General features: G+C 43.7%; 1 protein-coding gene across 6 annotated transcripts in view; it reads right to left on the bottom strand.

Moving 5' to 3' along the window:
• The window catches only part of SMYD4 (SET and MYND domain containing 4), an 88,548-nt gene that overhangs the window by 24,979 nt on the left and 40,055 nt on the right, over positions 1–23,514 (bottom strand). For all 6 annotated transcript variants that reach the window (XM_078780206.1, XM_078780207.1, XM_078780209.1 and 3 more), the window contains 2 exons: positions 10,056–10,837; positions 9,346–9,585 (listed from right to left, as the gene is read on the bottom strand). In XM_078780206.1, the coding sequence (XP_078636332.1) occupies positions 9,346–9,585; positions 10,056–10,837 (1,022 nt within the window). The remainder of the gene's footprint in view (positions 1–9,345; positions 9,586–10,055; positions 10,838–23,514) is intronic.

The raw sequence follows: 23,514 nt of genomic DNA on the forward strand, positions 1-23,514 counted from the left end.
TATACAAACTTGTACTCCCCCCAGAGCATAAGTAATGAGATCTTGCAGGAGCTGACTACTGGGCTTCCAAGACTTGAGGAAGACCAGCAACGCACATTGAACATGTCAGTTTCGGCTGCTGAACTTGAAACTGCTATGCGGAGCTTGAAGGATGGTAAAGCCTCTGGGATTGATGGTTTGGCCGGAGAGTTCTATAAGACTTTTTGGAAACTTGTGGGACCTGACCTGCTTGAGGTATTTGATGAATGCCTTCATGTTGGAGAGCTTCCCCTGTCCTGCAGAAGAGCAGTCATTTGCCTGTTGCCAAAGGCTGGGGACACTCAACTAGTCGAGAACTGGCGGCTTGTCTCATTGCTGTGTGCGGATTACAAGCTTTTGTCGAAGGCCTTAGCAAACCGTTTGGGAACTGTGATCAGCTCTATTGTGCACCCTGACCAGACCTACTGTGTACCAGGAAGGTCAATTTATGACAATATTTTTCTGATAAGGGATATTATTTCTTGTAATAAGTACTTGCGTGCCAGTTTTGGGTTGTTGTTTCTTGACCAAACAAAGGCTTTTGATCGTGTTGATCATACATATTTGTTTTCTGTTCTGGAGCGGATGGGTTTTGGCGAAACTTTCATTTCCTATGTTAAGCTGTTATACACTAACATCTCCTGCATGATGAAAGTAAACAACAGTTTATGTCCCCCTTTTCCTTTCCGTCGGGGTATCCGTCAAGGTTGTCCCCTTTCTGGACTTCTGTATATAATTTCCATTGAACCACTCTTAGCATCCATCAGGCAGCGAATACCTCAGGATGTGGGAGCCGTTTTTGGTTCAAGATTTGTGGTCACAGCTTATGCTGATGATGTATGTGTTCTGATTAAGGGCCCAAGTAGTGTTGCTGCGGTGCAGCGTTGCTTTAAAGACTACTCTGCGGCCTCTTCCGCCGAAGTAAATTGGGGCAAGAGTAAATTGGGGCAAGAGCCTTATGGTGCGGTTCAGATAACCTTTCTTTAACACTGCCACCGTCACTCCCACATAATTTAGAGTGGAAAACAGATGGGGTCAAATATCTTGGTGTCTATCTCGGCAACCAGGAAGTAGAAACGAAGAACTGGGAAGGAATGATTGAACAAATTACACACCGGTTGAAACGATGGGAAGGACTGCTGTGATCTCTTTCTTATAAAGGCCATCTTGGCTTAGGGTTAGGGTTAGGGTTAGAGTTAGGGTTAGGGTTAGGGTTAGGGTTAGGGTTGTTGTTAGGGTTAGGGTTAGGGTTAGGGTTAGGGTTAGGGTTATAATTGTCATTGTTAATTTATAATTGTCATTATAATTGTCATTATTTAAGGTTTAATTGTTATAAGGACCATTATAAGGTCAAATTTAAGGTTATAATTGTCATTTATAACTCTTGTTATAAATAACTTGATAGCAGCAATATTATGGCATAAACTAATTGCCTTGCGGCCACCCAAGGAGTTGATACCAGCCATCCAGCAGGTCCTGGTTAATTTCTTTTGGAATGGATACCACTGGCTTTGGCCGCAAATACTGTACCATCCTCGGAAGGAGGGTGGACATGGAATTGTGGATGTGTCCACTCGGCTTATGGCTTTTCGCCTACAGTCTGTGCAACGTCTGTTGTATGCTGAAGAGCTGCCCTGGCGCTCATTTTCGTTTTTCTTGTTGCAACAAGCGGGAGGCCTGTGTTATGATAGGCACTTGTTCCTGGTGAATCTTGACCGTGTCAGCTTAGTTTCAATCCCAACTTTTTATCAGGGTTTGCTGAGAGTTTGGAAAGGTTTTGGGGTTCATCGTTGCCTTGAGGCTTATAATTGCCGGATGTTTATCCAAGAGCCTATTTTCTCTAACAGGTTTTTTTCCATGCATTCCTCATAGTCCGACTTTGATTAGGAAATTTACTCAAGGAGGAATTGGCAAAGTTTGTGACCTGAGGGATACATCTGGGACAAAATGGATGTCTGCTGGCAGGGTGGCGGCCATTCTTGGTTTAAGATCCGTGCGTATTGTCAGCCAAATTATACGCATCGTCAAGAGGAAGTTTAAGGAGTTAAATATTGGCTGGGAAGGTATAAACAATGTCGAGGATTTTCGGCTGTCTTTCCCTGAAATTAAGGTGCTCCCAGCTCTCCAGTCGAATGGTGAACTTGTATCTCATTTTCACTTGGTAACAAAGGCGGGTATTCACAAGCTCCTTCGAGAAAACCAAGCATCACCCTTCTCCGGAGTGGCACGAGTGGCCTTGTGGTCAGAAAGGTTAGGGCCAGGGTCTCCTGCCACGCCACTGTGGCCTAATATGTACAAACTACCCATTTACGGGTTCCTCGCAGATATCCAGTGGAGACTAGCACATTGGGCTCTCCCTACGAACACCTTTGTTCATCACCTTGACAGCTCAGTGCCAGTAGCATGCCCCTTCTGTGTACAGGAGGATCTCTTTCATGCCTATGTGAAATGCGAAAGACTAATACCTCTTTTCTTGATTCTCACACACCTTTTTGATCAGTTGTCTTTTCCTTTTACTTCACATTCTTTTATTTTTGGTTTATCTTTCAGCCCCTCCTGCAAGGACTCTGGTGTTCTCCTAAACTTCTTAGCTGCTGTAGCAAAATATTCAATATATAAATCAAGGAAAATTAAAATTGATAATGGGCATGGGTTTGATGTTGTTCCTATGTTCAAAGGGCTGGTGTCTGCAAGAATAAGGTTAGAGTTTGATTATTATGTGGCGAATGAAAATGTCAAACTCTTTGAGTGCAAATGGTGTATTAATGAAGCCTTATGTGTTGTGAATGAATCGAATTTGTACTTTTCTTTTTAACATTAAGAACTGTTGTTTTTTTTTCTAGTTTTTTTTCTCTCCTGTAAAAATGTAACTTGACCTGGTGTGTTTTTTTTTGTGAAATTAATGGTGTTGCAAATTCAACTTCTGTCTCTGTCTCTCTGTCTCTCTCTCTCTCTGTCTCTCTCTCTCTCTCGCCACCTATCGGCTGTCGGTGCGGTGTCATGGCGTCTGTTCGTGTCTTGGCATTGTAGCTCCGTGCTCGTGGTTTGTATCTTTACCCTCCCCTTACCTTTTCTCACCTTTGTTCCGTCTTTTGTGTGTCACCCTTCCACGTTATCATCCCTCCCCCCTCTTGAGAGTGAGAAAGTGAGAGAGCACACGTGGTGAGACCGGTAAAGGTTCCCCCTTAGGGCGGTTCCCTCTTCGGGTTTCTTTCGCCTCGTGTTACAAATCATAATACTTTTTCCGTTTCTTTTTTCGTAAATATTTTTATTTTTCGTTTGTTTACTGGAGCTTTTTGGCTTCATTAACCCTTTATACATCTATCCTTTGTTTAAACGTGTAAACGATGGCGGATAGCTCTCGTTACACGTCTCTTGAAGCGCTAACCCGGAAGCATGGGTTAGTTTGCTCACCTCCGTCGGGAATCGATGTGGAGGCCATTATCCTTGCGGTCGGAGAGTTAATCGGTTTGGATAATGTAAAAGTGGCTTCTCGCATGAATAAACGCGTGGTAATCTTTGTTTCCACAGTGCCCATGGTTGCTCAAATAGTCGAGCACGGGATCTTCTTTGCTCCCGACGTGTTTGTTCAGGTTTGTCCACTCGACACGCCGGCAGTTCGGGTTTCTCTCTCTAACGCTCCTCCGTTCCTTAAGAACAAAGACCTGGTTACTGAACTAAACAAACTTGGTTCTGTCGTCTCTTCAGTTACAATGGTTCCTGTACGAGGAAAAAATAACCGTTTAAAACACGTCACGTCCTTTCGTCGTTTTGTTTATATGATCTTACCGCGTGGTGTAACCTCTTTAAATGCGGTATTGCCCTTCAAGGTCGAAGGTCACACTTATCGGGTCTTTGTCTCCACAGAGTCTCTAGTCTGTTTTGAATGTGGTCAATATGGTCATTTAAAAGACTCGTGCCCGAAAAAGTCCACAGATAGAGTCACTAGCCTGAATGGTGATGAACAGCAAGGCTCTACTGAGATCGTTGTCGATGATGTAAACAGTATGGATGGTGCTGATGCAAACCCCATTGTAGACAAACAGAGAACCAGGAAAAGAACCCTCCCACCTTCTAGCGACCTCAACGAGCCTGATAATAAGGTCTTGGCCGGTCCTCCAACCTTTGCTCAAGTGGTTAGTGAAGGTTATGGTGGAGCGCGACCTCCTCCTCAGCAGTTTCCTCCAGTTGAGGAAATTCCTCAACCTCCCCCGCCTTCAGAATACTCTGAGGGTAATGTGATAAATGCTGAAAATGTATGTGTTGGCCAGACAGCACCTGAGTCTCTCCAGTGTTCTGAGGGTAAACCTCCATGTGAGGTTGAGCCTCCATGTGTGTCCCCTGCTGAAGCTTGTGTTGGAACTAGTGATCTGTCTGTGGAATCCTCCATTGAGGCAGCTGAGCCTTCTCAAGCTCATGGTCAGCAGGGTGATAGTGCTGAAGTCTCAGATTTTCGCGTCGATAAGCCCGTTGCCTCGGCAATGGACTCTCAATGCAATGATTGTGACTCTGATGGGGGTTCTTCCGTTGCCTCACTGAGTAATGGTGAGGCCGACTTCTCATCGGAGCATGTCTCTGGAGGCTCTGTCCCTCCTGCTGAAATCGTGGATTTCCTACAAACAACTTACCGTAAAAAGCGCGTGAAAATCTGCGATTTCTTCGTTGATACTCACACCTTCATTAGTGGGGCTCAGGAAGTTGTACAACAATCTGCGGCCCTTCATATTTCTGATCAATCACTGAAAAGACTGAAGAGGTACCTTGTCACAGCAAGGAAAGAATTAAACCTGTAATGACTGTGTTGCTGCCTATGTTTCTATGAACATAGCAAGCTTGAACATTAATGGTGGGCGCAGTCAGCTGCGTCGGTCCCAAACTGTGCAATTAGCCAGGAGGGAAAAGATTGATGTACTTTTATTGCAAGAAACTCGTGCCATGCAGACTGCATGGCTGATTGGCAGCAACAGCTGATTGGCACTTGGTTTTTTAGTAATACAGATTCTGTGAGTGCGGGTATTGCTTTTTTTGTCAGTTCACGTTTGTCTGTCTCCCCCCCCATCTTTAAGGAAATCGTACCAGGCTATCTAGCCTCTGTAGCGTTTGAATACAATCAGCAACGATTTATGTTTGTTAACACGTCTATGCTCCAAGCGATAGCACAGATAGAGGAACTTTTTTTAATCAGTCCTTTAATTTCCTGAGACACCTCTCTTCTGATACGTTGTTGTGCTTAGGGGGTGACTTTAACCGTACTTTAAACCCAACTTTAGATAGGAACAGTGCAGAGCCACATCCAGCTTGAAGTAGGCCTCTTTCCAGTATAATTTTGCGGCATGACCTCAACGATGTATGGCGGCAACAACACCCAAACCTGCAGCAATTTAGCTGGTGTCGGGTTTTACTAAATCGTCTTTCACTTGCTCGTCTTGATAAATTTTACATTCCTAACTCTGCTGTCAATCTTGTGACATATACGGCTATTGTCCCTTCAGGCTTCTCTGACCATTCTTTGGTAAAACTGTGCTTTTCTTTTCCTCGTTTCAAACGCCGCACCCTGTATTGGTCCTTTAACACCTCACTTCTGAGCGATCCTTTCTTTAAATCATCCTTTGTGGTTTTTTGGGACAAGGTTGTGGATTTCCAACATCGTTTCCTAAATCTCTGTCAGTGGTGGGACTATGCTAAAGCGCAGATCCGTGTTTTCTGTCAGCAATACAAAACCAATTGCTCTCAAAGTAAACAATTATGTATTGATGCCTTGAAACAAGAAATTCTACGATTGCAGGAAGGTGCTGAGGTCCTCAGTGATGAAAGACGGTGTCAACTCCTCTTTGAAAAACAAACTCTGCTTAAGGAATTAATTCAAGAAAATGGTATTGGTGCCTTAGTCAGGCTGAGAGTGAATGGTTTACTGTCGTCAGACATGTTGTAAAGATTTCTTTAAGTTTGAGAAGACGACGAAGGCGAGCCAGCAAATGCTTAGTCTTCGGGCTAGTGATGGGCATATTCTTAGTGATAATACGGAGATTGTTCATTTTGTTCGGTCTTATTTTGAGAATGTGTTTTACTTTAAGCCCAATGATGTGCCTGCAATGCAGAATATTACGACCAATTTACCGCAGATAGATGAGCATCAACGGCATGTCTTGGATGAGAACATTACTCTCGGTGAACTTAAAACTGCGCTCGATGGCCTTGCTGATCATAAGGCTCCTGGTTTTGATGGGCTACCAGCTGAATTTTATAAAACCTTTTGGGACATGCTTGGTCCTGCTTTGCACTCAGTGGTTTTATACAGTCTGCGTGAGGGATTGTTACCCCTTAGTTGTCGGCATGCAGTTGTTTGCCTTATCCCTAAGAAAAACGACCTGCAATTGATACAGAACTGGTGTCCAATCTCTCTTCTCTGCACAGATTACAAGATTTTTGCCAAAACGCTAGCTAACCGTGTAAAGACTGTTCTAAGCACAGTTATACATCAGGATCAATCATACTGTGTTATGCACAGATCTATGCACGATAACATTTTTTTGGTACGAGACCTGTGGGATGTGTGTGCATTTCAACAACAACATACCGGTCTCTTTTTTATTGACCAAGAAAAGGCTTTTGACTCTGTTAATCATGAGTATTTGTTTCACATTTTAAAGCAATTTGGTTTTGGGGCATCCTTTATTTCATATGTATCCTTATTGTATAATCACATTTTTAGCTTGATCAAAATCAATGATGGTCTCTGTTCACCTTTGCGGATTGGGAGGGGAATTCGGCAAGGCTGTGCCTTATCTGGAATCTTGTACTCTCTTTGCATTGAGCCCCTTTTGATTCGTTTACGATCTTCTCTTATGGGATTTTCAGTGACTCCATCAGAAAATCCTGTTATCATTTCGGCCTATGCTGATGATGTATGTGTTGCTGTTCGCAGCAGTAATGACATTGCTCTGCTATTTGAGTGCCTACGGGTATACTCTCAAGCATGTACAACGCAAATTAATTGGTCGAAATGTAAAGCAGTTTGGGTCGGCGTTACGCCACCTTCTGCCCTTCCAATTCTCCCTATGAATTTGACATGGGAAAAAGAAGGTGTGAAATACCTCAGTGTTTACCTTGGAACCCCAGGCTTTGTCAAAAGGAATTGGGATGGTTTGCTCCACAAAATCAGCAACAAATTAAACAGATGGAGAGGAATTTTGTCGACTTTGCCTTTCCGAGGTCGTGCCCTGGTCATTAACAACCTGGTGGCCCCTCTCTTATGGCATAAAATGATTGCTTTGCAGCCACCTGCAACGTTGGTGTCGTCAATCCAAAAATGTTTACTTGACTTCTTTTGGGATGGCAAACACTGGCTAAAGCCAGAGACTATTTGCCTCCCACTGGCAGAAGGAGGTCATGGGCTTGTGGACATTCTTTGTCGGGTGATGGCCTTCCGAGTCTCTACAGCTCGTCGTTTTATATTTCTGGAGGCCTTGCCCTGGAAATCGAATGCAAACTGTATACTAAAACAAGCCGGCATGCTTGGGTACAATTGTGAACTCTTCTTCATGGAGCTGCAACATGTCGATGCTTCGCTGCTCCCTGACTTTTACCAAGATGTCTTGAACGTCTGGCGGTCCATTTCAATAACTCGCCAAATGGGGACATACAACAGTGAAAGGTTCCTCCGGGAACCCCTTTTCTACAATGCCCTCTTTCCTGCTATTCCTCGCTCACGTGCCTTTGTGCAACGTTTTGTGAGTGCTGGCGTGAAAACGACTCGGGACCTTCGTGACTGTAACAGGAACAGTTGGTTCTCCGCAGGACATCTTCAAGTAAGAACTGGCATCAGATCTTTGAGGAGCGTAGCCAAGGTCCTACAGGAAATCCTGTGTGTTTTTAGGCACCTGGGCCTGAGCTCAACCGCCAACATTGGTGGCCACCATACACCACCACAGATCTGTGCAAGCTCTAGCCTGCCAGCTGATAGCGCCACAACATCTATCTTGCTATCCTCATCGCCACTTTCCAGCAAGGATAAAAAGAGACTGTATTGTTTGTGTATCTCAGTTCGGTTTCCCTCGTTACAGCCTCTTTCTTTTGGGGCTCGATGGAAAGAGAAACTGCCTTCTGGGTCTCCCTCCCATCCGCAATGGTCTGCAATGTATGTTTCACCGATTGTTAAAAGGACTGGTGATATTGCTTGGAGACTCGCCCATATGGTGTTGCCCTCCAATGTTTTATTACATCGTTTTAATGAGGATAATTCAGTGGAATGCCCCTTTTGTATGATTTCTGAAGACCTTTTCCATGCTTACGTAGATTGTGCAAGACTCTCTCCCTTCTTTGGTTTTTTATCAACTTTTTTTAATCGTATGAACTTTTCTTTTTCTACACGTGTTTTTATCTTTGGAACACCACTTAGTTATAAAAAACGCTCTGAGACTGCTCTTGCTAATTTCTTTTGGAAAATTAGCAATCTACAAAACAAGAAAAGCAAAGCTCCTGGCAAATGCTGATATTTTATGTGATGTGGTAATTGTGTTTAAGGCTCTAGTCATGGCAAGGTTACGCTTGGAATTTTCTTTTTGCCAAATGAAAGATGATTTACAAACCTTTGTGGAAAAATGGTGTGCAAAGGGTGGGTTTTGTAAACTTGATCATGGTTTGTTAAGTTTTTTTATTTTAGTGCTTGATGTTTTTATTGTTTGGCTGCACATGTTTTGAATTGTGGTGACTTATTATTTGCATGACTTTCTTACCTTTACAATAAAAGAGCTTTTTCTTTTTCTTTTTCTTTTTCTTTCTTTTTCTTTCTTTTTCTTTCTTTTTCTTTCTTTTTCTTTTTCTTTCTCTTTCTCTTTCTCTTTCTCTTTCTCTCTCTCTCTCTCTCTCTCTCTCTCTCTCTCTCTCTCTCTCTCTCTCTCTCTCTCTCTCTCTCTCTCTCACACACATCTTTAAAGTTAGAAACTCCAAACTCAGGGTACAAATACAACTTTGTGTGGGGTGACATAGGCTATGTGGCTGCAGCCTCACGTGGGGATGTGGGGGGTGCAGGGGGTATAAATGCCAAATACTCTTTGTAAATGCATACCATGTAGCGCCACCTGGTGGCGCTGTCAAAGGGAATTACAATTTCCTTTTTTTACCTGAGCAACGCTGAGGTTAAAGCACTCTTCACACGGGTAAATTTATGTTGGCAAACAGGACGAATAATTGGTCCGTCAGCGAAGCGTCCTGTAGGCACCGCTAGTAATCCATAAATCAGAAGAGGATGAAACAGGTTCTCATGTCATCAGCAACTGAAGCAAAGTAATGTAAAACCGATACTTCAGTACAATTAATATTACATACCGTAGCATAGCAGCAATTCCTGGCCAGCTGCGATGGGTTGCACAGCTCTCAGATATGCTGTCCGGCCACAGAAATGCAAAACAACATTGGGTCGACAGGCATGGTTGAGCAGACAAAGACTTGGGAAGATGGCGAGAGCGATGCGGTGTTCGGAGTACACCACCACGTTTGACTCGGTCATATTTGTGCCCAGTTTAACTTCGTCTTCAACAATATGCTGATCAGTTTGGACATTGCTGGCTTAGCAATGATGGGTATGGAGGGCGGCAAACAAGAAGGAATGGATAACAATAAGCAGCAGAGAGAAGAGAACCATTCCAATCTACAATCTAAAGTGCCACACCAAAAAGACACGATAGTTATTGATGAAACTTTGTACAGAAGTATGAAATTGTTTCCTGTAGTGTAATTCCATGTTCTATTCATTCATTTTTTATTTTCCAGCAGAAGTATTTGCATATTAACTACAATTTAAACCTTCGTCCTTCATGGATTTAACAGTCATCTGCTGGGTTCGTTCATATTGATCAGGTGAAAATAATGGTCTCTTACTTATCAAGACATCACATCAGAAACAACCCAAACTATTGCAAATCCAAGCAAAGATTTTCACGTTGCTCCTTTTGAGTGATCTGGCATACCAACTTGTGAAGATTCCTAGCCCAACTACATAGTAAAAGCAGGCAATTACAAACAAGGAGTACCCTCACCTGAGTTCTCAACCAGTTCCATGATGGCAACACCATTACACTGCAGCTGTAGAATGTGCTTCATGAACAAAATGCCAGCAAGTTGTACAGTTTTCGACAAGTTATCCTTTGTTTGTACTCCTCGTCCACTGTCCTCTCTCTCTGATGCCTCTTCTTCACGATCACCTCGTTCACAAGGCCAGAGGTCACGAGGTTGAGAAAGGCTGTGAATATGGAGCAAATGGCAGAGAGCTGCTGCTGTGGAAGCCCAGTAGAAGAGCTCATGTGGCTTTCGCTTGGACAGATGGGCCTCAAGATGAAACAATGCCCGATAGTCAGCACAATACATGCCATCTCCCCAGCAGCCAGGTATCGAACGCTCTATGGAGGTCAATTCCTCTTCATTATCACTCTCATAAGTATTATAACCTCTTCCTTCATGTCCGCTCATACCCAGAAAAGAAGTCATATTTTCTCTAGATTCTGGAACTGAATTAAATTCCTCTTTCAATTCATCCTCTGTCTTCTTTTCTCCATCTTTGTGATCCAATTGAATTATTGCTTCTCGAGCTCCAGCTCCTAATTTGCACGAGTTGCTTTGCTCCTCTGAACCCAAATATATTCTCGAACTGTCAAGTGCGGCAGAGAAAGCTCCTTGGATTCCACGAGGCCCGGCTGTTAACACAGTTCTCAGGGCTAAGCGTGCATACAGGCCCAGGTTCTGGAGGTCTGCTGAAGGGATGTGACATTCTGCAGCGTGGTACTGTTGCCAGGCTGACAAATGGCACTCCTCACTGCAATAGCTAGGGAGGAAGAAGGCACAAGCAGGAAAACATTGAAGGGCCGAATAGAGAAATAAAGAAAATATCCATTTCAGCCATTTCTCTAAGATGATCGACACAATATCAGAAGCGATTCTGGCACATGGGACATGACCGAGTAAAATTAAACATATTTGCACTATCAAATTAAAAAGGAGGCCTTGTTTATCATTATATGCTTCCCCATGAACACCCTCTGGAAAAAGTATGAGCAAGTTCACTTTCAAAAACTGGCACTATAAACGGCCAGGCCAAGTTTTCTTACAGCATGCAAGAGTTTACACAATTAACTCAAACATCTCTCAAAACAGTGGACTGGGGATCCCAAATCCCCCTTTATCGATTTTATAATATAGTACCAGATTAAAAAGCTGACACGATATTACATCTGATGACAGGTTAAAGGAGGTAAAGTACTATCCATCGAGGTGAAGTAGCAGTGTAGTGGTCTGCCCTTCTTCCACCAGTGTGGGAATCAGGCACCCATTTCATCAATTCTGTTCAAGCATCAGTGTATATACCTAAAACATATTTATTTGGCTAGAGGGGACCTTTGAGGACTAGAAATGCCCGGTTGTCATTCTCTGAAGGTTTCAATCACCGACTTATGGACATATTGATGTGGCTCGTCATGTACGCGATTCGTGATATTTCAGTATTCGATTAATCTCAAATACAGGCACTTATATGTACTCTGGATATGCACAGATAGCACCAAATTGTAGATAGTCATGCCCGCTAAGCATATTAAATCCACATATTGTGATAATCCAGTTTTACACCATTCAGGAAATGAAAAAAACTACGTTTTTTGCCAAAATTTTGTTGGTGTAGGTTTCAACATCATATAATGCTATTCTGTAAGGCATTGGGAGAGTAGTTTCAGTATTAGATGTCAGAATTCTACATGAAAATACAGACATAATAGTAAGACTGAAATCAGACTTGACAACGACAGAATATCCATCTCTCGAGTAAGCAACAAAAGTGGCACAAGTCATGCCATGCATTATTTACGAAGCATAACAATATAGAAATTGTGAAAACACGACATTCAAAATCCACCACGGCCGTGGAAATGACTGATTCTGGTCTTGGTGAAAGCTCCAGTGCACGACCCTTCACATGCACAACCGTTCCTAAGATAAACTGGATGAAGTGCATTCATTGCCAGACTTTTAGGGCATGAGAAGGTACATCGAGTCCATTCAGATGAGGTGGAAAAAACGATCGACGACCATACAAAGTATGGCCAGTCTCTCAAGTGCAAGATTGGAGAAAATGGCTTAAAACCAGAAAATCACAATACAGAATCACATTTAATCGAAATCATCCATCCACAACTTTTTGAGATATCCTGCTTTGTATCGTTTTTGCCCCTATGTCCAATGGTGAAGAATCACTTTAAAAATTCGAATAGCCGGATCCGGATCCAGATCTTCATCAAAATCGAATCGATTCTTCCTTGTCACACACCCAACCTCTCCACCAACTTTTGTCCAAATCCATCCATAACTTTTTGAGATATCCTGCTATATGTTGGTTTTAGCCCTATCTCCCAATGGTGAAGAATCACTTTAAAAAATAAATAATTCTCATATCCGAATCCATATTCAGATCTTCACAAAAATCGAATCGAATCGTCCTTGTCAGACACCCAACCAGTCCACAAAGTTTCGTCCAAATCCATCCACAATGTTTTGAGATATCCTGCTATGTATCGTTTTTGGCCCTATCTCCCAATGGTGAAGAACCACTTAAAAAATTATAGTTGCCAGATCCGAATCTGGATCTCTGCCAAATTTCGTCCGAATCCGTCCACAACTTTCTGAGATATCTTGTTCACAAACGGACAGACAAACAAACAGACAGACAGAGAGACAGACATACAGGGGTGAAAACATAACCTCCATCCACCTTTGGTGGCGGAGGTAACATATGAGGCTCATTATCATTGCTCCTGCATTCATAGGGCACAGAAGCGTCGCTGTCTCAACGAACGTGGTGATCTGGATGAATTTGATACCAACGTTCCACTACAAAAGCTCATATATATATATACTAGACATTGGCTTTTAAAGTGGTCATGTCTAGTGTGGATCTTGTCACAGAGAAATATGTTTACCTTGCAACACTCTGGTATTATTGATGCATTATGTCGAACACATGTTTTGAAACAAAAATTACAAAGGCACTATGGAGACAGAATGCTCTTCTGAAAGCAAAGGCAACCCGATCAACCATTGCTTGTGATTCCTGCGAGCGTCACCACAGAGGATGCACTTGGTGCGCTGATAGCACAGCCAGTTAACATCAAACGGGATGAAATCAATTCTTTATGTCGCACTAACTCTTAATGTCGCACTAATTAATGGCTGTATTTCAGCAAAGTCCACCTAGACCACAAGTTTGAGGAAAGACTACAATAGGGAGAGGAACAAAATTTCGGAATATCCCTCCAGAGTTTCATCCCATCACCACTGCTGTTGCTACTCCATAACATGTCCCTCCATCTTTCACCCAAACTCTGACAAAGGAGAGTCTCCACTGCCCACCATGCAGGTCAGCAGAAGCTAAAAAGACTGACCTTGCATGGATCCTGAGTCGAATGAAAGTTGATCTTCAGAATGTACCGGCATGGACTGGTTTCAACCAGACAGTAACAACCAGTCGGTTCTATAGGACATCTTGGCAAGCTAACATCTTGGAAGACATACCTGAAGTATCCCAAGCTACTGAAAGATCTTGGTGGCAATCCTGATATTGGTATGGCTGATATTGAGAAGTTTATCATCAAAATGTACAGTCAAACAACGACAGCTGCATGTATCAATGATCTATGCGAAGAACTTTTCCATCGAATCTGTGAACCTGAGAAACTACCACTCACGCAAAACTGTTTGTCTCTGCACATACTACGCAGTCATTACGAAGCCATGGTGGGGCTCAAGACTGTATTCGCCAAACCATAGCTACCCCTACCAGAGCAAAGTGGGTGGGAGTATGATCAAACTGAACGCACCTTACATCCAAGCTAATGACACTGGATCATGTTCCATCTGGCTGCACCGAAATCTTGGTGTGTGGATGCAAAACTGCCAGAACATCACTTCGCTGTACGTACAAAAAACACGACCTGCCATGTAGTTCCGCATGTGGGTGCAAAGGGCAGTGCTTGAACAACAAAGGACAACTCTTGCAAGGAGAGGAAGAATATGATGAGGGGGAAGAATCTGAGTCGAGTATAGATACTGTCTTGACACTAACTCATTACGATCAAATATCACTCAGCATATAGTCCCCATTTTGCCAATCGTCAAATTTTGTTTTTGTTATATAGTGTCATTGTACATACTATTAATGATGTAAACATGAACGGATTCAATTTTGGGGTCAAGAGGTCAAAGGTCAGAGGTCCTGTTGAGTAAAAATTATGTTTCTGCACCAAATTGTAAACAAGTGATGGGATTTTGAGCAAACTTGGTATAATAGTCAGGTTCAGTATGTCCAGATTTAAAGTTTCGTTGGATTTTTTGGGGGATTTGGAAAACTATATATTTTTGGAAACTATATTGTATAGTCAGTCAGAAAACCAATGTTGCTATTTGCACAGACTCCTGTATGGCGGCCATCTTGGATTTTCAAAATTGCTGCCGTAGAACTAATTTTTCTCAATATCTCAGCTTCTAAATAACATAGAGCTTTGATTCTAACGGCTAAACATACATTTTCAAGGGCCCCGAATCCAATGGTAACAAGTTCGATAAGCTAGACATGACCATAGAGCTCCTATGTGGCGGCCATCTTGGATTTTTCAAACTGGCCGCCGTAAAATTGATGTTTCTCAGGATCTCATCTTCTAAATAAGACGGAGCTTTGATTTTTCTAAATCCCAAAAACAATCCAACGAAATCTAAAATCTGGACATGCTGAACCTGACTGTGTTGACTGTAATGAGAAATACTATTCTACTGCGAGTGTTTTGCCCTTTGTGGGCCTTTGTGGCATACTGCCAAATAACACACAGATACTCCTAATGTTCATGAGAACTTAAAATCTGTTTACGGGTGGACAAGCTACTAAAGTAATAAGTTTGATCCCCAGGGTACAGCTGAGGAAAATAATTAGTTTACAGCGTGTGTTTTTGTATTATTTATATACTGAGCAATATACCTGATATTGTGGTGATGGTGGTAGTGTATTTGTAGCCTATTATACATCAATATGTCTGTGGTGGTGGTTGTATATATCGGTGACGGTTCCCTTTGCTTTGCTGTCTTTGCAGGTTCTACATGTCACATTATGAGTGAGATGCAACAAGATGGTGAAGGGGCGGGGCAAGCCCAGGAGTCCACGAACTGTAAGCAGTGCATTTTATGCAAGGCTGATGATGTCAAGAAAGGATCCTTGGTGTTAAACCCCAGAATAGATTCCTACCAACATTTATTGAAGACAATTGAAGAAAGGGCCAGTTTGCATGATGGCATCTACGTTCAAGTCCATAAACGACTCCAAAACAGCACAAAAGAAACACTCTCTACAGAGAAGGCAGTTTGGCATCGCACTTGTTACTCCAGTGCAACTAACAAGAGCGAGATACAACGTGCCAGAGACCGCCATGCGCATGCAGTAACAACTGGACACTATACTGCAAAAAAACGCGGACAGAAGAGAGGAAGCACAGAAATGGACGAGCCAGGCTCATCAACATCTGATGCAACATCCCCGTTCACACGCTCGTGTACAGTGCCACTGGATAAAGAGCAGTGTTTCTTCTGCCAAAAAGATGATGGCCAACTACTCTACCAGGTTAGGACTGAAAATGCTGGTCAAGAGCTTAGAGAGGCTGTAGAGAAGTCCCAAGATGCATTATTGAAAACACGATTCAACACATGTATCTCACCAGGTGATGCACACGCAATTGACCTTCGGTACCACAAATCTTGTTGGAGAAGACATGTGTTCCATGTAGTACGAGACAGACCTAGCGCAAACAGAAGCAGCGCAGACAAAGAACTATTGCTGCAACGGGCAAGTCTGATTGAGATGATCAACCTGATAGATGTCAAAACACAAAACCAAGCTTATCTCTCCATGGATGACATTGAAACCACTTATGTCAATATGATTGGCGCAGAACACTTGGAAAAGCATGTACCTACATTCAATAGAAAGTGGCTGAAAGAAAGAATCGTCACTGAGTTGCCAAGCGTGACATCTGTTCTCCAAAAAGACCGAAGAAAATCGGCCATCCTCTACTGTCCAGATGCATGTGAGGAAAGCATGGTTCATTCTGCAATCACAAGTGATGGCGATGACGAGAACAACATGAAGACAATCTACAAAGCAGCACAAGTGATACGGAAGAGCATCGCAGAATTCATTAAGAAGGACCAGGAAGCAAATACCATACAGGTGTCCAGCGATATCAACGATGTTCCGGCTGAACTATACACCATGATCCGCTGGGTAATGGTAGGGCCTGTCAACAAGCTGGAAACTGAGAAGAGGACCAGTGTTGTTGACAGATCAACACTCACTGTGAGTCAGAACATCATGTATGGATTCAAATCCAACAGACAGGTGAAGTACAAACCAAGCAGCGAATCTGCAACATTCAGGCCACCCCATTCAAGAGAAAACCCCCAAGTCCTGGGATTGGCTCTGACTGTCCATCATGACACACGCAACAAAAAGCTGATGGGACTTCTCAATGCACATGGCTATTGTGTTTCGATTGTCTGCGCCCTCCTCATGGAAACTGCTCTTGCCAATGCTGTCGTAGAAAACACCAGGCAGTTTGAAGGTCTGTACGTGCCACCATTCCTGAAAAGGGGAGCCTTTGTGTTCTTTGCTGCAGACAACACCGACTTTGCCGAGGATACTCCTGACGGGAAAGGAACCACTCACGCAACGATTACTGCAGTGTACCAGAAGTCAGATGTCCCTGGAGAACCAGTTGCGCAACCTCTGATCATCGGTGATGCACAGAATCTATCGGTCACTCCATACCATGTAGATGTGCTGCACTGTGACAAGCCGAAACCACAGCTTACAAAGAGAACAGAGGAGTTTGTCATCAACAAGGGGGTCTCCAGATCCTATCAACTGACACAACTGGGATGGGTTGTTGCTTCTGCTCTATCCAGGATGAAAGCGAGGGAACACTCCAGCAAGATTCCAGGTTGGGCAGGATACAACTCGCTCTTGTCTGAACGCCAGTCCATGACTCGGGTTGGTGCCTTGCCACTACTTCCAGAGGTGGCGCATGAGTGGCCAACCCTACTGACCGTGATCATGCAAGCCAGTCAGCTAAGGATGTTGGCAGTTGGTGAAGATCATCCCACTGTAATTTCATTTGACATGGCCCTCTACGAGAAGGTGGTGCAACTGCTGGATACAAGACCTGACTTGAAACGCACAGTCGTCCCCAGACTGGGTGAGCTGCATGTTGTCATGGCGGCTCTCCGAGCCCTCGGAGCCTCCATGGAGAACTCAGGCATTGATGATGCTTGGGTAGAAGCTGATGTCTATGGTCCAGCCACGACGCGGCAAATCCTGAAATGTACACACTACAAGCGGTCTCTCCGTGCCCATATATATTCATATGTAGCACTTTATGAAATGGTTCTGGAGGAGTTCTTGAAGGACAACCCACAAGTAAAGGATGTGTGTTTCGAGGCAACAGAGGGAGTAGAAGCTGCCTGTGCTGAGACGAACAAGTGCACGAAAGCTGAATCTGTAAAACAAGCAAACACCAAACTCCTTCAAGTCTTGACATCTGATGGGGTGGTGACGGCACTCGAGGAGTGGGAAGCACGGAGATCCAAGAATGCAATGTTCAAGTCAATGATGAACTATCTACATCGGGTGGAGACAATCCTGTTATTCGTGGCAGCATCACGGAGTGCTGACCTGGTGCTTCACCTCCAAGCTGGAGAAGAACTGAGCAAGTTATTATTTGCCATGGATCGGATCAAATACAAGCGGCTCTGGCCCCGATACATCGCAGACATGTATGACCTAAGAACCAATCACCCTAGGACCTGGGAAGAACTAGGAGCTGGCAATCTATCAGTAACCAAGAATGACATCCCGTTTGTATCCATTGGACCAGATCATGCATGTGAACATCTGAACAAGCTGATGAAGATTCACTCTGGACTGATTGGCATCTCTAACAATGCCAATGCGAGACAGAGATTCTTCATGGTTACACCAGAATTATCACGCCTGTCAAAAGACTTCAAGAGTCAGTTTGGCCTGGAAGGTGACAAGATCATAGAACATCATGACCTTGGTCCAAGTGCAGTCAAGAGGGAGCATGAAGCAATCAACAAGATCAAGGCTGCGATACTGAGTCACGGGAATCCATTTGACACTGAAGGTGACAAGCTGCACAATGTGATAACGAATGCTTACATCCCAGACGAGTATGTACCACAGATCTTGAACATTGATGTCACTGGTCAGAAGTTGTATGAAGACTACGTGTCGGAGCGTATCAATGGAGATGTTAGCCTCTGGGCACCAGTCAAGAAGGAGAACAACAAGATGTTCACGTCTGGGAACAAGAGAACCACAGTGAAACTCAGAGACAGGACTGTGGATCTGAAGGAGACTAAGGAACTGTATGGAAGGCTCATGGTCCTTGCCAAGTCAAACAGAGACGTCAACCAGAAATATGCCATCGGAAATTACGAGTTCACTGTGACACCAAGAGCACTGTTCGCTCCAGATGGGACAATTCTTCCATGCACTGACAAGTCGAAGTTAATTCATCTCCTCGACAAGTTAGCAAGAGCAGAAATTCACCCCGAAGATCAGCAGCAGACACCAGCTGCAAGTGTTCTACAAGAAGATCCAATGGACAAGAACTATGGCATCCACATCTAGTAAACCTACAAGTCGGAAGATTGCACTGGTGGGATGGGATGGTACTTGTGCATAAGCTGACAAAGAAACCAGCCACTGTAGTGAAAGTCAACGATCTGGGTGAATGCTTCAATGACAGACTCATGTCTCTAACAAAAGATTGTGATGAGATCATACTGGTCTTTGACACGTACAAAAACGATTCTCTGAAGAGTGCTACCAGGGCTAAAAGAAGGCAAGGAAAGGATGCAGTACAGTATCAAGTCAGAGATGACACCAACATCAAACACATCCCAATGAGCAGATTCCTTTCTCATGACAAAACAAAGGCTGATCTGACTGACTATCTGGCAGCGAAAACTCTAGAATACAACAGTCACTCATCCAAGTTGATCATCACGTCTGCTTCAGGGCGTACTAGGAGCAACAGTGACCTGCTCTTCGAGGACAACAACCATGAAGAAGCTGACACCCTGTTGATCCACCAGGCCGTGCTGGCATCCCAGCGAAACCCACATGATGCGCAGTTGGTGTTCTTCTCTCCCGACACAGATGTCCTGGTACTAGTCATAGCAAACTATGACCTACTGCTGAGGAATACATCCATTTCCATGGCCTCTGGAATACTTCAAATAGAGCCACTGTGGACAGCTCTAGGGGTCGAAAGAGCAAAGGCGTTGCCAGCCTTTCATGCTTTCACAGGGGCAGACAACACTGGGAGGTTCTCTCGAATAGGCAAAGCAACCTGGCTGCATGTCTACCTCAAAGCAAGTGAAGATGTCATAGACACCGTGCGAATGCTTTCAGATGCAACTGAAGTGATGGAGGACATGTTGTCCACACTAGCTAACTTTGTATGCGCTGCTTACTCTCCAAATGGCATCCACATCGACAGCATCCCCGAACTACGATGGTATCTCTTTTGCAAACACATGGCAGAAAGTGACAGGCTTCCTCCTACTCTTGGAGCTCTCAAGCAGCACATCCTTAGAGTCCATATCCAAGCCAGAGTGTGGGGTCAGGCAAGCATTGCTCAACAGGATCCTCAGCTGAATCCCCTGCAAAACGGCTTTTACAAAGACACGGATACACAAGTGAAACCAACCACAACTGAGGAGCCTCCAGCCCCCAAGGCCATCATTCAAATGGTTAGATGTCAGTGCAAAACAGACTGTTCTTCATCTAGATTCTAGATGTTCCTGCAGAACAAACAACTTGGTTTGTACAGACCTTTGTCAGTGTGACATCCAGTGCCAAAATGATGAGGACTCTCAAGATGTGATGAACGAAAGCGATGATGAGGATGATGATGACTTTACTCAATGATGAATCAAAGCTCTGTGCTCTTTAGAAGGTGAGTTACATCAGTTTTACGATGGCCAGTTTGAAAAATCCAAGATGGCCGCCACATAGGAGCTCTATGGTCATGTCTAGCTTATCGAACTTGTTACCATTGGATTCGGGGCCCTTGGAAATGTATGTTTAGCCGTTAGAATCAACGCTTTATGTTGTTTAGAAGCTGAGATATTGAGAAACATCAAGTTTACGGCGGCCAGTTTGAAAAATCCAAGATGGCCGCCACATAGGAGCTCTATGGTCATGTCTAGCTTATCGAACTTGTTACCATTGGATTCGGGGCCCTTGAAAATGTATGTTTAGCCGTTAGAATCAAAGCTTTATGTTGTTTAGAACCTGAGATATTGAGAAACATCAAGTTTACGGCGGCCAGTTTGAAAAAGCCAAGATGGCCGCCACATAGGAGCTCTATGGTCCTGTCTAGCTTATCGAACTTGTTACCATTGGATTCGGGGCCCTTGGAAATGTATGTTTAGCCATTAGAATCAAAGCTCTATGTTATTTAGAAGCTGAGATATTGAGAAAAATTAGTTCTATGGCGGCAATTTTGAAAATCCAAGATGGCCGCCATACAGGAGTCTGTGCAAATAGCAACATTGGTTTTCTGACTGACTATACAATATAGTTTCCAAAAATATATAGTTTTCCAAATCCCCCAAAAATTCCAACGAAATTACATAGTGAACCTGACTATAAGTACGAGTATATATATATATGATGCAAAGATAAACTGATTGGATTATGGCAGCAAAAGGTCAAAGGTCAGAGGTCATGTCAGGTAAAAATGTGATAACTTGAGAACAGCTGAAGGGATTTAAAATCAAACTTGGTAGAAGGATGTATAATGATGTAAACATGAACTCATTACATATTTGTGTTGAGGTCAAGGGTCATGTTTGGTAAAGATCCTGTTACCATGATAACTTGTGAACCAGTGATGAGATTTTGCCAAAACTTGGTACAAGTATATTAGTCCATGGGCCAGACCAGATATCGGTACCACCCGAGGTGGCAAAAGTTCCATGGTGCCAATTTATTTGTTACACCCATATAAGTAAAATAATATGTGATAGCAATTCCAAATGGGTAGCTTTTTCATTTTTCTTGCAGGAAAGCTGTTTTTGCATTAATCGCGATACCGCAACTCCGCGCTGTCGTTACTAGTATCATCTTCCAAATCATTTTTTTTAGCTGAATAGACAATGTAACATGCTTAAATATCTTAGCAAATGGATGTTTGTAATAAAGACATGTATGTTATACTATATAATACATATTCTTGTATTTATTCATGTGTGGAAACTAACTTTTTCTTCAGTTTTAGTGTCTTAGTTAAGAACAAAATATATGTTGGATGCTGGCAGTGTCCAGTTTTCTTCCGTATTCCGTATACTTGGCCACTGGTGGATACTTCCTGGTAGGTGAGGCAAGAACAAGAGGCTCTGCAATAATTATGTCTATTTAGTTAAGCAGAAAATATATGACAGATATGTAAAGTGCTGATTTCCCCTCATCAGTGGTGATATACATTTGCAGCCTGCAGGTTAGAATTAGTCCAGTCATGAATGCTTGATTTGCTTTCAGATATCAGTCCACTGGTTTCACCAGTCTAATTAAGTGTAATTAAATATAATTAAGGACTGGCAGACTACTAATTTGTGCAACATAGTAATGTGGATTGATAATTCTATGTTGCAGGTGAAAACTGACTGAACATGGCCTCTGACGGAGCAAGCAGCCTGCCACTAAAGCGGCCACGAGTGGAGTGCATCATCCACTGTTCCAATGACAATACAGACAAGCTGGTTTCACTACAAGACATTGACTCATGGAGAACATTGCTGAGGGCAGCCCAGATCAGAAAACATGCAGCAATTTTGAAACTAGCTACGAACCTTCCTGATGGACAGATTCCAACAATCCAGTACCACAGAAAATGTCGCAGTCTCTTCACCATGAAAAGACATCTTGATGGCATCCTCAAATGTGCCAGTGCCAGTGAACCTGCTCAAGACACAGGATCACAGAGAGCAGCTAGACAATGTGCAAGCACATCAAGGACTTATGAGGCAGAGTGCATTTTCTGCCAGAAAGACACCAAGTATGCTAAAGGACAGAAGACGAGAGAAATCCTCATACAATGTCGAGAACTGCGAGCTGACGCCACAATCAGGAATGTAGCCATGGAGAAAATGGACAGCAGAATCCTTGCCATAGTCAGCAGAGACCTGGTAGCTGCAGAAGGTCACTATCATAGGTCGTGCTATCGGTTCTATACCAAAAGAGAGGTTCGCAGTGGACAGGATGCAAGCCAAGATGATGATGCTGAAGCTCAGTATGGCGCTGCTGTGGATCAGGCCTACAATGAGCTGTTCCTGTTCATCAGAAGGGAGCTTTTTGGCAATCCTCAAGTGATGACAATGACTGATCTCTCTTCTAGACTGGTGGCTTCAATGAACTCTCTTGGTATTGCCCATGTAAGGGAATCAACCAAGAAACACATACGACGGAAACTGGAAAGCGAGTTTGCAGACTCCCTGCACATCTTCTCTGAGGGAAAAGGGAAACTCCTCCTGTTTCCAGACAACCTGTCCATATACGAACTTGCCAAACAATACCAATCGCTACAAGCAGAGCTGCATACTCAGAAAGGCCTCCATGCTGAAGATCGGTCCGTTACCGTGGGCACTGGCAAATGCTGATGGATCCCTACGAAAGACGAACAAGGCCGCAGTTGCCAGGGAGCTTGAGAAGAATGTATCTCCTGCAGACACTATCCCAACACCTTCGACGTGCATCATTGATGGGATGAGTCTGGTGCAAAAGATTAATGGAAACAACAAAACCTTTGCACAGCTAGCAGAGGTGGCCTTGTCTAGGGTCCTGCATGAGTGTGGACAGAGTCAGAGGGTTGACGTGGTATTTGATGTTTACCGCCAGCCTTCGATCAAAGATGCTGAAAGGCTCAACCGTGGTGCAAGCACAGCCCTTCAGTACAAGAGCCTTGCAGGGGGGCACAACATCCAGCAATGGAGAAAGTTCCTGTGTAGCGCCTGCAACAAGACCAGCCTCATCAAGTTCCTGGTGGAGCAGTGGAAACTCCCAAGGTTCCAAGAGATGCTGCATGACAAGGAACTGTATGTGACTTGTGAGGAAACATGCTACAAGATAACAGAAAATGAATGGGTGGAAGTGTCAGAGCTGCAGTCGACACAAGAAGAAGCGGATACCCGTCTGCTCCTGCATGCATTGCATGCTGCAAATGCTGGCTCAAAGGCAGTCGTAGTCACAGCTGAGGACACTGATGTCATGGTGCTCTGTGTAGCCTTCCAGAAGGAGATCCCCTGCCCCCTCTACCAGAAATGTGGCACACAGAACCGCACACGGTTTGTCGACATCAGCAAACTGGCAACCTCAATTGGAGACAG

Source organism: Myxine glutinosa, chromosome 6 (genome assembly GCF_964187855.1).
Source record: "Myxine glutinosa chromosome 6, kmMyxGlut1.1, whole genome shotgun sequence".
Lineage (NCBI taxonomy): Eukaryota > Metazoa > Chordata > Myxini > Myxiniformes > Myxinidae > Myxine > Myxine glutinosa.